At 38.1% G+C, this 15,462-nt stretch overlaps 1 protein-coding gene across 6 annotated transcripts in view; it reads left to right on the top strand.

Moving 5' to 3' along the window:
* The first annotated feature begins 3,380 nt into the window (after positions 1-3,380).
* Positions 3,381-15,462, top strand: part of TTK (TTK protein kinase) — a 58,010-nt gene continuing 45,928 nt past the window's right edge. Inside the window, exons 1-3 of one of the 6 annotated variants that reach the window (XM_032275436.1) lie at positions 3,384-3,398; positions 12,415-13,250; positions 14,365-14,505. In XM_032275436.1, the coding sequence (XP_032131327.1) occupies positions 14,367-14,505 (139 nt within the window). In that variant the 5' untranslated portion in view covers positions 3,384-3,398; positions 12,415-13,250; positions 14,365-14,366. Of the gene's footprint in view, positions 3,399-11,305; positions 11,623-12,414; positions 13,361-14,364; positions 14,506-15,462 lie in introns of those variants that run through there. The other 5 variants (XM_032275438.1, XM_032275435.1, XM_032275439.1 and 2 more) reach the window with 5 other exon arrangements.

The following is a 15,462-nucleotide window of genomic DNA, read 5'->3' as shown; positions in this document are numbered from 1 at the left end:
TTAGAAAAAGCATCACAATTTCATCATCCAAACATAACAGCTATTTTAATGATTTATATATCCTATTATTCTACATACTTGTATAATAACAAGTAATTCTGTGTTTTCAGTTTGAGGAGTATCATGGAGGAGTTTCAGCAGAATTGTCAGAAGCCCAAATTTCTTCTTACTCTTGGCAGAGTATCCTGTGAGGTGGTTGGCTTCTGTATTCCCTTTCATGGCCTTTAAGTTGCTCTTGCTGCCACCTCATGGCCTCTGTTGCTGTTGGCTGTGTTCATTGCCAAGGGTGTGGGATGGCTTTATGTGGTTTGAAGGTTTGTTACAGCTGAGTTCATTGGAAGATTTTCTTGTGTATCAGGCTAGCAGAGTTTCAGCTTGAATCTGGGCCAGTTCAAGCATGTCTGGAGAATTCGTGAAGCCAGACTATTTTCCTGAAGCCTGATGAGCCTATAGGAAAGAGCTTGAGCTTCGTCTTCTGCTTGGGCCACTAGGCATTTTGAATAAATTGTGAGATCCTCTGACAGTCTAATTGGAGGAGGGCTGTAGAATCCTTAGAAACAACCTAATATTGAGAAATTTGGCAAACATATGATTTATTAGGGTCTCAATAACAGTAATGTAACAGGGAAAATGACAGCAATGTTCTGCAGACCTCATAGAACTCAAAGCAGAGTGGCTTAAGCAGCCAAAAAAGACAATTACAGTACTATGTTGTAGCTGCATATTCTCTGACATGAACATGTGAACAACTCTAGAGACTCAGAAATAGTAGGGAAATGTGACGTTTTCAAAGAAATGGAAAGCTGCATTAGCAGAGAGAGAAGAGTAAGTCACAAACAGGCTAAAATATGGAACACCAATTCATCTTCAAAATATCTTCTAATATTTTGGAAATATTTGGGGCTGCCCAATGGGGGTTATTCATATGTGCTTATTTGACTTTCATCCATTCACCCATCATTAAACAAATATATACATGTATGCACACGCGCGTGTGTGTGTGTGTGTGTGTGTGTGTGTAGTTTAACTCTATATATATAGTTATAACTCTATTAGTCCCCATGTAAGGTGACTGATATATCTCTTACAGTGTATATATGCTATGGAGTGAGTGTTTATGTGTTTCCCAAAACCTAATCACCAATGTGATGGTGTTAGGAGATAATAAAATCATGAGGGTTTCATTCTCATGAATAATATTACTGCCCTTATAAAAGAGGTTCCAGAGAGCTATTTTGCCCATTCCACCATGTGAGAACTCAGAGAGAAAGCATCATCTATGAACTAGGAAACAGGCCCTCACAAAGATGAGGGACAATTTTGAATTCTTAGAGACTGGCTAAATGATTGTGATCAAAATGCTGATAGAGATAGGGAGAGTGGAGGTCACGCTGAGGAGGTCTCAGATGGAAATGAGGAAGTTATTGAAAACTGGAGTAAAGGTCACCCATGTTATACCCTAACAATGAACTTGGCTGCATTGTGTTCATATCCTAGGGATCTGTGGAAGTTTGAACTTAATAGAATATCTAGCAGAAGAAATTTAAAAGCACCAAGTTATTCAAGAGGCTGGCTGCTTCTAGCAATTTATGATCAGATACAGGACCAAAAAAACAAATGACTTAAAGTTGGAACTTACAGTTAAAAGGGAAACAGAGGCCAGGCATGGTGGCTCACACCTGTAATCCCAGAACTTTGGGAGGCTAAGGTGGCAGATTGCTTGAGCTCAGGAGTTCGAGACCAGCCTGGGCAACACAGTGAAACCCCATCTCTACAAAAATACAAAAAAATAGCTGGGCATGGTGGCACGCCTGTGATTCCAGCTACTTGGGAGGCTGAGGCAGGAGGATTTCTTGAGCTCAGGAGGAAGAGGTTGCAGGGAGCCAAGACTGTACCACTGCACTCCAGCCTGGGTGATACAGCAAGACCCTATCTCAAAAATAAAATAAAATATAATGAAAATTTAAAAATAGACAAAAGGGAAGCAGAGCATAAAAGTTTGGAAAATTTGCAGCCTGGTCATGTGGCAGAGAAAGAAAAAGCATTTTCAGGTGAGGAATCCAAGCAAGCTATGGAGCAACCACTTGCTAGAGAAATTAGTGGGACTAAAAAGGAGCCAAGTGCTACTATCCAATACAAGAAGAAAAAGGCTTCAAAGTCTTTTCAGAAACCTTCAGAACAGTCTCTCCCATCACAGGCTCAGAGGCTGATATAGTTTGGATATCTCTCCCTGCCCAAATCTCATGTAGAATTGTAATCTCCAATGCTGGAGGTGGGGGCTGGTGGGAGGTGTTTGGGTCATAGGGATAGATCCCTCATGGCTTGGAGCTGTCCTTGCAATAGTGAGTTCTGGTAAGATCTTGTAATTTAAAAATATATGGCACCTCCCTCCCCACTCTCTCTCTCTTGCTCCTGCTTTTTCCATGTGAAGCATCTGCCCCTGCTTCACCTTTCACCACAAGTAAAAGCTTCCCGAGGCCTGCCCAGTAACAGATACTGGCACTATGTTTCCTGTACAGTTTGCCGAACTGTGAGCCAATTAAACCTATGTTCTTATAAATTGCTCAGTCTCAGGTATTTCTTTATAGCAATGCAAGAATGGCCTAACACAGAGGCCTAGAAGAAAGAATGTTTCAGGGTCCAGGGCCAGGGCCAGGGCACCACTGCCCTGCTCAGCTTCTGGATACTACTTCCCACATCCCAGCCATTCTGTCTTCAGCCTCAGCTCAAAGGATCCCAGGTATAGCTCAGCCCACTACTCTGTAGGGCACAAGCTGTAAGCCTTTTCAGTTTCAACATGGTCTTATCTGTACAAGTATGCAGAATGGAAGAATGCAGAAGGCTTGGTAGCTACCACCTAGACTCCAGGGAATGTATCAGAAAGCCTGAGAGCCCAGACAGAAGCCTGCCACGGGGGCAGAATCTCCACAGAGAAACTCTACTAGGGCAATGCTAAGTGTCCTCACCAGGGAGCTGCCTAGTGGAGCTGTGGGAAGGGGGCTGCCATACACCAGACCTCTGAATGGTAGAGCTACTGGCAGCTTGCATCCAGAGCCTGGAAAAGTTGCAGGTCTCAATGCCATCAGAGTAGCTGTGGGTGGCTGCACTCTGCAAAACCACAGGGTCAGAGCTGCCCAGAGCCTTGGGAGCCCATTCCTTGTACCAGTGTGCCCTCGATGTGAGACATGGAGTCAAAGTTTAGAGCTTTAAGATGCAGCGTGTGCCCTATGGCATTTTAGATTTGTGTGGGGCCAGCTGCTTCTTTCTTTTGGCTGATTTCTCTCATTTGGAATGAGAATGTCCACACAATATCTGTGCCACTCTTGTGTATTGAAAGTAAATAACTTATTTTGATTTTACAGGCTCATAGTTGGAAGGAGCTTGTCCTTGAATCTCAGGTGAGACTTTGGATGTTGGACTTTTGAATGAAGGTAATGCTGGAATTAAGACTTTGGGGGACTATTGAGAAAAGGATAATTGTATTTTCTAATATAAGAAGGATAAGAGACTTGTAACTAGGGGCAGAATGATATAGTTTGGATGTTTGTCTCCTTCAAGTCTCATGTTGAAACGTGATCCCCAATGCTGGGGATCATGGGGGCAGATCTTTTGTAAATGGCTTAGTGCCATACCCTTGGTGATGTGTGAGTTCCTACTCAGTTCACATGAAATCTAGTTGTTTAAAAGAGTCTGGGATGTGTCCTTTCTCTGTCTTGCTTCCACTCCCTCCATGTGCCTTTCTGGCTTCTCATTATCTTCCACCATGATTCTAAGCTTCCTGAGACCCTCACTAGAAGCTTAACAGATGTTGGCACCATGCTTCTCATACAGCTTGCAGAACCATAAGCCAATTAAATCTCTTTTCTTTATAAATTACCCAGCCTCAGGTATTCCTTTATAGCAATGCAAAACTTGGCTAACAATAAGGGATATCAACTTACCTCTTAAGAGAGTACATCACAGGAGAGCATTTTATGTTACATGTTTATTTTCTGTTGCTCTTTCTTGTTTTACTTTAGGTCCTCTTATCCAGATCTGTGACCTGGGGGCATGAAGAATGTAGAATACAGTGGTAGTGCTGTGCACTCTTACTCTAATGATGAGGCAAATTATTTCAATGATGTCTCATTTCCTCATCGTGTAGTTTTTGGCAGAGATGTTTTGGTTTTTAGCTACTCTGAACTATCTAGGCCTACCTTGATAGCGCGTATGTTGAGCCCATTGCCAAGAAATGTGTCAAAAACTATTTATCTCTGATGGTTAATCATGAAGAAATAATATTATTTTCAGAGCTCTCTAAAGAACTGTGATATAAAATCTAGGATTAAACTTTAAATCATTTTATCTAGACTTTCAGCAAACATGCTCACTTCTGATGAGTTTCCACTCTAGATCCATGTCTGAGGATACTTACAAAATATACCTGAGATCAGCGATCAAAGGCCATTTATCCAGATAACCAAATACTCTTAAGTCTGTTTTCAGAGACCTGTGCCATGTTAGGTTTTTCTGATTTTAGTGTTTTAGTAATGATAGCATGGTGTATCTTTTTCTGTATTTCATTTCTATCCTATTTGTGCCTTCATATTTAAGATGGGTTTGGTGAAGGCAGTGGATAGTTGAACTTTGCTTTTTCATAGATTTGAAAATCTCTACCATTTTCAGAGAGTGTTTTCATCATATACATTAATGTGATTATTGCTATCGTTGGATTTAAATCTACTGTTTTGCTATCTTTTTTCCATTTGTTTGTCTGTTCTTTTTTACTCTTTTGCTCTTTCTCTGCATCATTAGTATTAAATGAATATTTTTTATTTTTGCCTTTTGTTCACTTAGTCAAAGCTGTGTTTTTTTGTTTGTTGGTTGGTTTGTTGGTTTTTACTTGTGTGTGTGTTTGTTTGATTTTAGTGGCTACTTTAGGGTTTCTAGTACACTGTCCAACAGATATATTATGTGAGCCACATATATAATTTACATTTTTTCTAGTAGCCATATTTTTTAAAAGTTAAAAGTAACAGGTAAAATTAATTTCAATACTATTTTGGTTTAAACTAATATACCCAAATTATTTTGATTTCAATTAATAATAAATATTAATAATTTGTAACAGTATATAAATATTAATGGTAAATTTTATACTTTTTACACTATGTCTTTGAAATCTGGTGTGTATTCTATACTTACAGCACATTCATTTTGGACTAGTTACATTTCAAGGGCTCAAGAGCTACATGTGGCTAGTGGTTACCATGATGGACAGTGGAGGTTTATAGAGTTCACCTTTAACTTATCACAAGTAATATTATATCAAATTTATGTGTAGTAGAAAGAAACCTTAAATAATATTCTTTCATTTTCCTCCTCCCAGCACTGCTGTGAGTGTTGGCATGTTTTACTTCTCTGTATGTTATAAACCTGACAATACATTATTACTATTTTTTGCTTTAGTTATCGCTTAAAGAGATTTCAAAAATAAGAAAAATATCTTTTTACATATCCACATATTTACCATTTCCACTGTTCTTCATTCTTTTATGTAGTTTCAGAATTTTTCTGCCTGAAGGACTTCCTTTAATAATTTTTGTATTGCTATTCTATTGGTGATGAATGAAATCAGCTTTTGTATGTCTAAAAAAAGCCTTTATTTTCCCTTCATAATGAACAATATTTTTGCTGGAAATAATAATTCTAGGTTTATAGATTTTTTTTCTTTTCCTTTCAGTATTTTAACCTTTTTCTATTTGCCCCAAGAATACATGCCTGCAGCTGCTGTGTTTACCTTAAGAAAACTTTGCCACAAAATATCTCACCTTTATTATTTTTGCACTGCTTTAATGTATTAACTTTGGAAACAAAAGACATCATTCTATTTACAACATTCTAGGCTGGGTGGGGTTGCTCACACCTTTAATCCCAACACTTTGGGAGGCTGAAGTGGGCAGATCACTTGAGGTTAGGATTTCAATAACAGCCTGGCCAACATGGTGAAACCTCAACTCTACTAAAAATACACAATTAGCCAGGTGTGGTGGCAGATACCTGTAATCTCAACTACTTGGGAGGCTGAGGCAGGGAATCGTTTGAACCTGGGGGGCAGAGGTTGAAATTAATCAAGATTGCAACACTGCACTCCAGCTTGGGCAACAGAGCAAGACCCTATCTCAAAAAAATAAAAAATATATAAAATAAAATATTTACAACATTCTGTTAGTGGTGGGGTTTAGTATTTCCATTTACAAAATATAGTAATTCTCAACTGCTGAAATGTCAAATCCTAGAAAACATAGCATTTCTATGTGTGATGTTACCATCATTCTCAAACAGTTGTTGGCTGAAGATTCATTTGATGAATCTGATTTTTCCAAAATAGACAATTCTGATGATTCAGATGATTGTGATGTTAGTTATGTTTAGAAATAACTCCAAAAGCAGTTTTTAAATTTTATTTTCACATTGAAAATCAGTCAGATTTGCTTTAGCCTCAAAAAGCTGTTTATGTAAAATTAAATGAGTGCTGGTAGGCAATTGTACTTTTTTTTCTAAATGGGAAAAGGGATAAAGATGTCACTCCATTGTTTCCCAGCTTGCATTGTTTCTGTCAAGAAGTCTAATGTTACTCTTATGATTGTTCATCTATGTGTAATATGTATTTTTTCCTCTGGTTGCTTTTAATATTTCTCTTTATCATTAGTTTTGACCAATTTAAGAATGTACGCAGGTGTTGTTTTCATAGTTTATTGTGTTTAGACTCTGTTGAACTTCTTCAATTTGTTCATTTATGGTTTTCAACATCTTTAAACAAATTTTGGCCATTTTTTCGTCAAATACATTCTTCTATTTTCCCTTATTTCTTTTGAAAACTCCAATCACATGGACATTAGGCCATGTCAAGTTGCTTCACAAGTCACTGGTTTTCTTTTGTATTTTTGTTTATTTGCTTCTCTGTGCCTTATTTTGCATAGTTTGTTATTGATATGTTTTCAAGTTTAGGATATTTTGTTTTCCAGGCTGTAATCTGCTATTAAACCTATCCAGTATAATTTTGATTGCAGGTATTGCATTTTTCATCTCTATACATTTGTTTTTGGTCTTCTCATATAGTCTATATTTCTTTTTAATATGTTTATATACTTTCCTCTAATTTCTGGAACTTATGGAATACAGGTATAATTACTGTTTGTCTGTCTATTAATTGAGTAATCTGTGCCATTTCTGCATCTGTTTTAATTGACTGCTTTCCACCCCCACTTCCTCATTTAGAGTTACATTTTTGTGATTTAAATGGCTAGTAATTTTTAAAATTAGATGCCAGATATTGTAAATTTGACCCAGTTGGATTTTCTTGTATTTCTATAAATATTCTTGAGCTTTATCTGATTCTTTTAAGGTTTGCTTTTAAGCTTTTATAGACTGGACCACTGCAGGCTTCAGGGCTAATTTTGCCCCAGTTCTAAGGCAATATCATGAGTCTTCTACTTGCTGCTTTGTGAGCAATAACTATTTCTTGCCCTTCATGAGCTCTTGTGATTATTCCCTTTTATTCTTTCCCCTGTCTGTTATTTTCCCCTGGTCTTGGGATAGTTTCTGTATACAATTGCACTTATCAGTACAGAGCTGAAGACTCAAGGATATCCTCTGCATATTTCCAGGATACTCTCTCTGTTCTGCTCTTTTTCTCTGGTACTTTGTCCTATGAACTTCACCTTCCTTGGCCATTCTAGACTATGAGTTCCATCTTAACTTTAGAATGCCAGGCAATGCCTGCATTCTCCCTTTGTACACTGAAGCTTGGAAACTCTCACCAGTAAGTAATCTGGGGACAACATTATGACTCACTTGTTTGTTTCACTATTCTTCAGGATCACTGTCCTGTATTGCCTGATGTCTGATGCTTGAAAATCATTATTTCATTTATTTTTTATAGTTTTTGCTGTTACTATTGTTTCTAGAGAATAAATCTGGACCATGCTTTTTTTTTTTTTTTTTAGCTTGACTAGACTCTCACTCAGTATTTAAGAATTTTATTAGTTTCATAAATCTAACTGTACAGACTTACATTTATCTCTATGAATTGCATATTATCAATTTTGTTCTTTTAAAGTATCTCTAATTTTGTCTTTTTTGTTTTAATTAATATGAAAAGTTAAGCATTATTTTATATGTTTGTCATACAGATAAGATATGTAGTTTAGAATAAAACCAGAGACAGAGTTCTTAGGCCTTCTACTAGGGATCAACCTGAAGTTCTTCTCAAACCATTAACAAATGATCTTTTGAGAAAAATGATCCAGAGTTGCAGAACTACTTTATATTAACAGTATGGGAATTACTTGCTCCTTTTTTCCACAAAAGCAATAAGAGAGTCTTCATCATTTTATTTGCCAAAGTTAAGATATTCTGTATTTATGGCCTCCCCTTTTCTAAATATAGAAACAATCAAAATCAGAAGTTAGTATGTTCTATATGGCCTGCTCTTAATGAATTCATGTTGGTGTCTTTGCTTCCAAACAGTTCTGTAATTGATTCCAGAATTGGTCTAAAATCTGCATTGAGATTATAGAAATTAATAGCTTCCAGATTCTACCTTTTCCAAAAAGGTAACACTTGTCCATTTCTGGCTATCATTGGTTCTACTTATTACGACTTTTCAAAGATTGCCAACAATGTTTCAGGGATTATATTGTACATTTTTCAATATCCTGCTTATTTTCTTCAGGATATTTTGGTATATTAACCAATTATGTGAGGCTCTTTCTATATTCCATACAATGAAAACATGGATAAATTTTTTAAAAATTATGGCCAGGTGTGATGGTAGTCACAGACTATCACAAGTCCTCCCCGCATTTTGGGAGGCCAAGGTGGGTGCATTGCTTGAGCTCACAAGTTTGAGACCAGCCTGGGCAACATGGCGAACCCATCTCTACAAAAAATACAATAATTAGTCCAGTGTGGTGGCATGCACCTGTAGTACCACTTACTTGGGAGTCTCAGGTAGAAGGATGGCTTGAGTTCAGGAGGTAGAAGTTGCAGTGAGCCAAGATCACACCACTGCACTCTAGCCTGGGTGACAGAGCCAGATCCTATCTCAAAAAAAGGAAAAAAAAAATTCATTTGTGTCAGATAATTTGGATGGAATTTAAACGTTTTTCTTATATAACCCATCCTATATTTATTTTTAAGATTGTCAGTCTTACTACTATTCTTCATATTGGAGAAAAAAGAAAAAAAGGAACTGAGAATCCTGCTTTTTTTCTGTTATTTGTTAGCATAGTTTGTTGCCTGCATAATTAAATAATACTTGATGTCCAAGTAATGTTCCTAACTTGTCACTGCTGCCTTCCTTTGTAAAACGTAATCTAAGCTGCCATTGCTGTTTTTCTTTGTTTATGAGGTAAGTTGTTAGCTATCTGTGGCATTTTTCTTTTCTTTTGGGCATGTCTTGGTTCATTCTGTGATACTTAGCTTTCCTAACAGTATTCATACAAGTCTCAACATTCTTATGGGCTCACATCACTCCTAAATGCACTAAAATCAGCATACACTAGTAATGTTTTATCCAGAATAAATCACCATAAAGCAGCACACAACTGATTGCATGCTGTAAGAACTGGGTTTATTATTGATCAGAAATTTAACTTTTGCCTATATACAAAGTAAATCCATGTATAATAATATCTAAAATCAAAGTTTGGGCCTTAGTGAGCTTGTATAACAATGGCCTCAATAATTGAATAAGAAATTCCCTGGAGGGGATTAATATAAATACATAAATAAATAAGGCAGCTGTGCTGACAGAAAAGTCAAAGATTAGCAAAAATGTGACATGATAATGACAAAGTTAAACATGATGATAATGACAACCATTCATTTATGTGATTAAAATGGGAAACTTATAATCTTAAAATAAGTCATAATCTTTTTTTTTTTTTTTTTTTTTTGAGACGGAATTTCGCTCTTGTTACCCAGGCTGGAGTGCAATGGCGCGATCTCGGCTCACCGCAACCTCTGCCTCCTGGGTTCAGGCAATTCTCCTGCCTCAGCCTCCTGAGTAGCTGGGATTACAGGCACGTGCCACCATGCCCAGTTAATTTTTTGTATTTTTAGTAGAGACGGGGTTTCACCATGTTGACCAGGATGGTCTCGATCTCTTGACCTCGTGATCCACCCGCCTTGGCCTCCCAAAGTGCTGGGATTACAGGCTTGAGCCACCGTGCCCGGCCTATAAGTCATAATCTTATGGCTAATTTTATTGCTTTGTGAAGGGCTTCACTCTGAATATGAACAAGTCTATCCACTGTCAGATGCAGTCTATATTAAGCCAAATGAACAATCGTATTGCAAGAAGTATACAAATGTGTTAAATACAATAGGATTCTTAAATACTCTAATGGTTGTAAATGTTAGTATTTAGCTAACATTTATCCAGTGCCTACAAGAGTACAAGGCACTGTTCTAAGCAATAAGGATGCGTAATGAACAAAGTAGACAAAAATTTCTGCATTATGGAGTTTGTATTCTAGTAGGGGTAAGGTTTGGACAGTCAGAAAATAAGATAAATAAATACATCAAATAGGTTAAAACTATAGGATTTTACAGATCACTGCTGTCCAATGGAAATACAATGTAAGCTATGTATGTAATTTTCAATTTCCCATTAGCCATATCAAAGTGTAAAAAAGGTGAAATTAAATTTTCATACTTTTAATTTTTGAATTATTTTTAATTTACAAAAAATTCCAAGGATATTAAATAGTACAGAGACTGCTGTATACCGTTCCTTCAGTTTTTCTGTTGTTAAGATCTTGCATTACTGTGATACATTTTTAAAACTAAGAAACCAAATTGGTACCTTATCATTAACTAAACCTCAGACTTTATTTGAATTTTACTAATTTTTCCATTAATGGCATCCTCCTGTTTCAGGATCCAGTTTATGATATCACAGTTCATTTAGTTGTCATGTCTCCTTAGTCTCATCTGGTCTGTGATGGGGTGGTATTAATTTTAATAATGTATTTTATTTAACTTAATATAGCAAAAATATCATTTTACTATTTTTAAAATTATCGATGTTTATTACTTTTTCATATTCAGTCTTCAAAAGCCAGAGTGTATTTTATACTTTACAGTGCATCACATTTCATACTCAGATACTTTCACTGGAACTACTTCATCTGCATTTGGATCTCACAAAATTTACAGTTGAAAAAGTAAGTTCATATACTTACGTTCTTCCAAGTATAAACATCTTCCAATAAATTCATGACTAATGCCAATTTAGAAAAAAGAAAGCAAAAAAAAAAAAAGTTTAAAAAGTTTAAAAATAATCCCATTAGGTATCAGTTTTCAAATTGAAATCTAAATTTAATTTGATTAAGGTTAATTGATTTAAAAATTCAGTTCCCAGTTGCACTAGACACATTCAAGTGCTCAATAGTCACATACGATCATAAGGACTTTTGGTTTTATTCCAAGCTAGAAAGGGAGCACTGATGGGTTTTGAGCAAAGTAGTAACATAATCTGATTTAAGATTACTTTGCTATGTCAGAGAATAAATTTAGGTGAAGCAGGGGCAGAAGCAGGGAGACCAGCCAGTAAGCTACTGCAGGTAGCATCAGGTAAGTGATGAAGATTCCTTGGACTAAAGTGGTAGCAGGAGAGGTGGGGAGAATGGGTAGGAGTCCAGGAATTTCTTGTGCTAGCCCTGAATCTGCTTATGAATTTGACAAGGAATCAGGGATGACACAAAGGTTTTGGGGCTAAAAAAACTTGGGACAATGAGTTTGTCTTTTATAGGTTTTGTTAAAAAACAGGTTTGGGGAGGAAGATCGGGGCTTGGTTTTGGACATTTTGAGTTCAAGATGCATATGAGACATGTAAGTGAAGATGTTAGTAAGTAGGCAGTGGATATTTGAGTATGGAGTTGAGGAGAGCTCAGCTGGTGATACACATTTGGGAGTCATTGACATATAGATGGAGATCACAAATGAGTGTACAGAAAGAAATGTTAGGGTGAGGTCATCCAGCAACAGTATTTTCAGGTAAATGCTTGCCGCAAACAGATCAAAGAGAATTGGAGGAATAATAAACTCTCTCCAGGCAAAAGCAGCATTAAATGCAATGATGCCAAGGTAAGTGATTAGCCAACCATGATATAGCAAGTCATTTTGCCCTGCTGAAGCAAAAATACTAGCTAGCTGACAAAGAAAGACGCATGAAGTGATTGAGAAGGGCTCTCATGCTTGCTAGGTGGCCATACAGAGCTGGGAATGTGAGGGTTCCAAGGACAGCTTTAGAGTTAACAAGTGACAGCTGCAGTTAGATTCCTATACATACACAAAACCAACCCGTCCTACCGCAGAACACGTTATTATGCTGGCACAACAGACACATCCCCTTTCGTTTTGCAGACGAGGAGTAACCGTTGCCCTGGACCACAAAGCCACTTAGCGGCAGAGCCTCGCACCCGCGAAGATTACTAGGGAGATGTTTTTACCCCTGAGGACACCTGAGCCCTTAAGTGGGGCAGGCTCGGAGGGAGGGGGGCTGATAAGGCGAGTTCAGGCAGGGCAATCATGATAGGCGTGTGAGTTCTGCTCAGAATTTTGACGAAAAGGAGGGTCTTGGCTTGAAGACAGAGCAAGGAGTCATTTAAGGATAGTGGAAGGGCATAAGCGGAAGCTCGGATAAAAAGCACTGAAATTCTTGAGCTGGCTGCAGGGCCGAACCTAGCTCTGTGAAAGATCCTTTCTGGCCACATCCTCTCTAAGCCAGGCTGTGAGGAACGCGGGGAACGAAGGAGAATGGTGGTGGTGGGGTCAGGAGGGGGCAGGCCCAAGGTGCATATTTTAGGTTCTGATGCTGGAAGCATCCTCCCGCGCCCCTGTATTCCTCTCACCGGCGAAGTTTGCCCGGGAGTGACTACCTCCCAGGCAAAAATTTAGCCTGGTTAAACTGGTAAGTGCAGGAAAGCCCGCCGACTGGCGTCCGGGGAACGCCTGCAGGGTAACAGCACCCGCCCAAGCGCCACAAGGGTGGGGGCCAAGGCCCGGGCTCTTCCGGGGCGAGCCTTGCCAAAAGCAGGAGGAGGGGCGGCCCGGCGGGCACGAACCAATCACTACAGACGCTTCCACGTGACTCGCATTGACCAATAGGAGGCCGTAGTGATAGCGACGGGGAAATTCAAACGTTTGCGGAAAGGAGTTTGGGTTCCATCTCTTCATATCCCCAGCTCCGCTTACTGTAGGTAAGTTCTGTGTCACCGGCGCACGGAGGAACTGCCGCAGCCGGTGTATGGGATCGTTATCAGCGCTGGTCGGTGAGGGGTGGGGCGAGGCGGGAGCAGCTCGGAGCCAGGTACGCGACGCGGCTAAACGAGCTGGAGGAGGAGGGGAGGTCTCGCTGCCTCCGCGGGTCTGGCGGGTGGGGCGGTGCAGGAGGTTTTCTTGAGGAAGAAGTGGGTGTGGTCCACGCTGGAAAGGAGGGGTGGTGGGGTACTTGCGCTCAAGATCGTTTTCAAAAGACAGTCTCTTTTGTTTGCCTGTTAAAACTGGGAAAGGAGAGGGTGGCCGTGATCTGAGTTACCTTTCAAATTTGACTTCAGAGGTGGAGTGGTATCGCTTGCTGAAACATTACAGCTTTTTAAAATTGTTAAAGCTGAAGACGGGGCAGTCACTCTCAGTCTGTCTTTGAGAGTAACAAAGATAGATTTAACAGGAAGACTGCATACACTTTATTGCACAAACAACACCACCATACAGATAAGCAAGTGCTCAGTACGAGTACTGTAGTTTCTTGGTATTGGATTAAGGTAGCAAATCATGATTCTGCCAGATATGCACAAGAATAAACCTGCGGATATCCTAATTATCAATAAAGTCCCATAATGTTCATAGTCTGTTTTGAAAGCACTCTCACTGTGAAGATTTACTCAAGTGAAGCAGACGAATAAAGGAATTCTTATTTCCATTGCCAAACGAATTCTTTGTCTATGTCACTGCCAGAATCCAAGCAATCTTTATGTGTATGTCACTACCAGAATCCAAGCATACACTCCATCATATTTTTTTAATGACTTAAATTTACAGATTTCTAGAGTGATTTCTAGAGTGTGGTGTCATTGATGTTATATTGGAGAAAAAAGTATACTTGGCCTATGAAACCTTGCTGAACAAATTAGAAAGATGTGTACCTTGTTGCGCATTTAGCTCCATTAATACTAGCCTTATAATAGCTGCGTTTAGGTGTGTTCACAAAACTAATGCTTTAGTCTTCTGGGTTCTGAAAAGCGCATTTTTTTTTTTTTTTTGCTTTGATGCTAGTTAAAATAGGAATTATGACTAGTTCAGTTTTTTTCTTAGAAATGGAGTCTGAGGATTTAAGTGGCAGAGAATTGACAATTGATTCCATAATGAACAAAGTGAGAGACATTAAAAATAAGTTTAAAAATGAAGACCTTACTGATGAGCTAAGCTTGAATAAAATTTCCACTGATACTACAGGTGAGTTTTTCTTTTCCTTTAAGTTAGTAACTGTTTGTTGAGTATCCTGTAAGGTAAAGAAATAGTACTAATCACATCATTTACAATTTACTCATGTGTTTATTGTCTTTGTCCTCCACTAGAATGTAGGCTACATGAGGGCAGGGTTTTTATCTATTAAATCCACAGAACTTTGAATGGCCCATGGCACATGGTAGGTACATAAACATTTATTGAACAATGATTAATGGGTGAAAGTGTCCGGAGTATAATACTCTAGCTCTGCTAAAAGTATTAGCTCTGAAGCCAGATTGTTAACTGTAGTTCAGATGATTGTGGTCATTTAAATGGTGACATTTGGATAATTTTGTTACATATATGCTAACCATTAAATAGATGAGGAATTGAAAATATATGGAAGAACCTGTGATCTAGTTATGGTGGCAGACTATGTTCGCTTTGAAAAAACCTAGACAATGATAGTTTCGGTGTTAAGCAGAGTGTTAATAGAGTATAATTTTAATTAATTATGTCACACTAACAAAGATTATACATCAAGACAATTGAGTATTTTAAGTATTGAGGAAGATTCAGAGATGCTTAAAACCATAGTTTCTTTCTAGATGAGAATTTATATTTTCACTATGCTACATTGTAATGCATGCCAGGCATCACAGGAATACTAGCATGATAAAACACAAATGTTATATTTGTTGATTAGAGGAAGAATAGGGTATTCAGGCATGAGGAATGCATCTGCAAAGCTACAGATGGCAATGTATATTTCTTTAGACATTTTCACAGACTAATTTCTTAGGAAAGCAATCGGAGATAAAACTAGAAAGTTAAGATCAGACCAAATTAAACTTCAGACGATAAAGCAAAGTTGTGCAAGCACTATATTTTAGTAGAAAGCAGAAACAAATTTTATTTATAAAAATAAAGTTTTGCTGATGGTGACTGAAGTTGATAGAAGGA

Source organism: Sapajus apella, unplaced genomic scaffold (assembly GCF_009761245.1).
Source record: "Sapajus apella isolate SASKATOON/1434 unplaced genomic scaffold, GSC_monkey_1.0 scaffold6, whole genome shotgun sequence".
NCBI classification, from domain to species: domain Eukaryota; kingdom Metazoa; phylum Chordata; class Mammalia; order Primates; family Cebidae; genus Sapajus; species Sapajus apella.
Note: the sequence above shows the minus strand (reverse complement) of the source record. Positions and strands in the feature narration are given on the sequence as shown.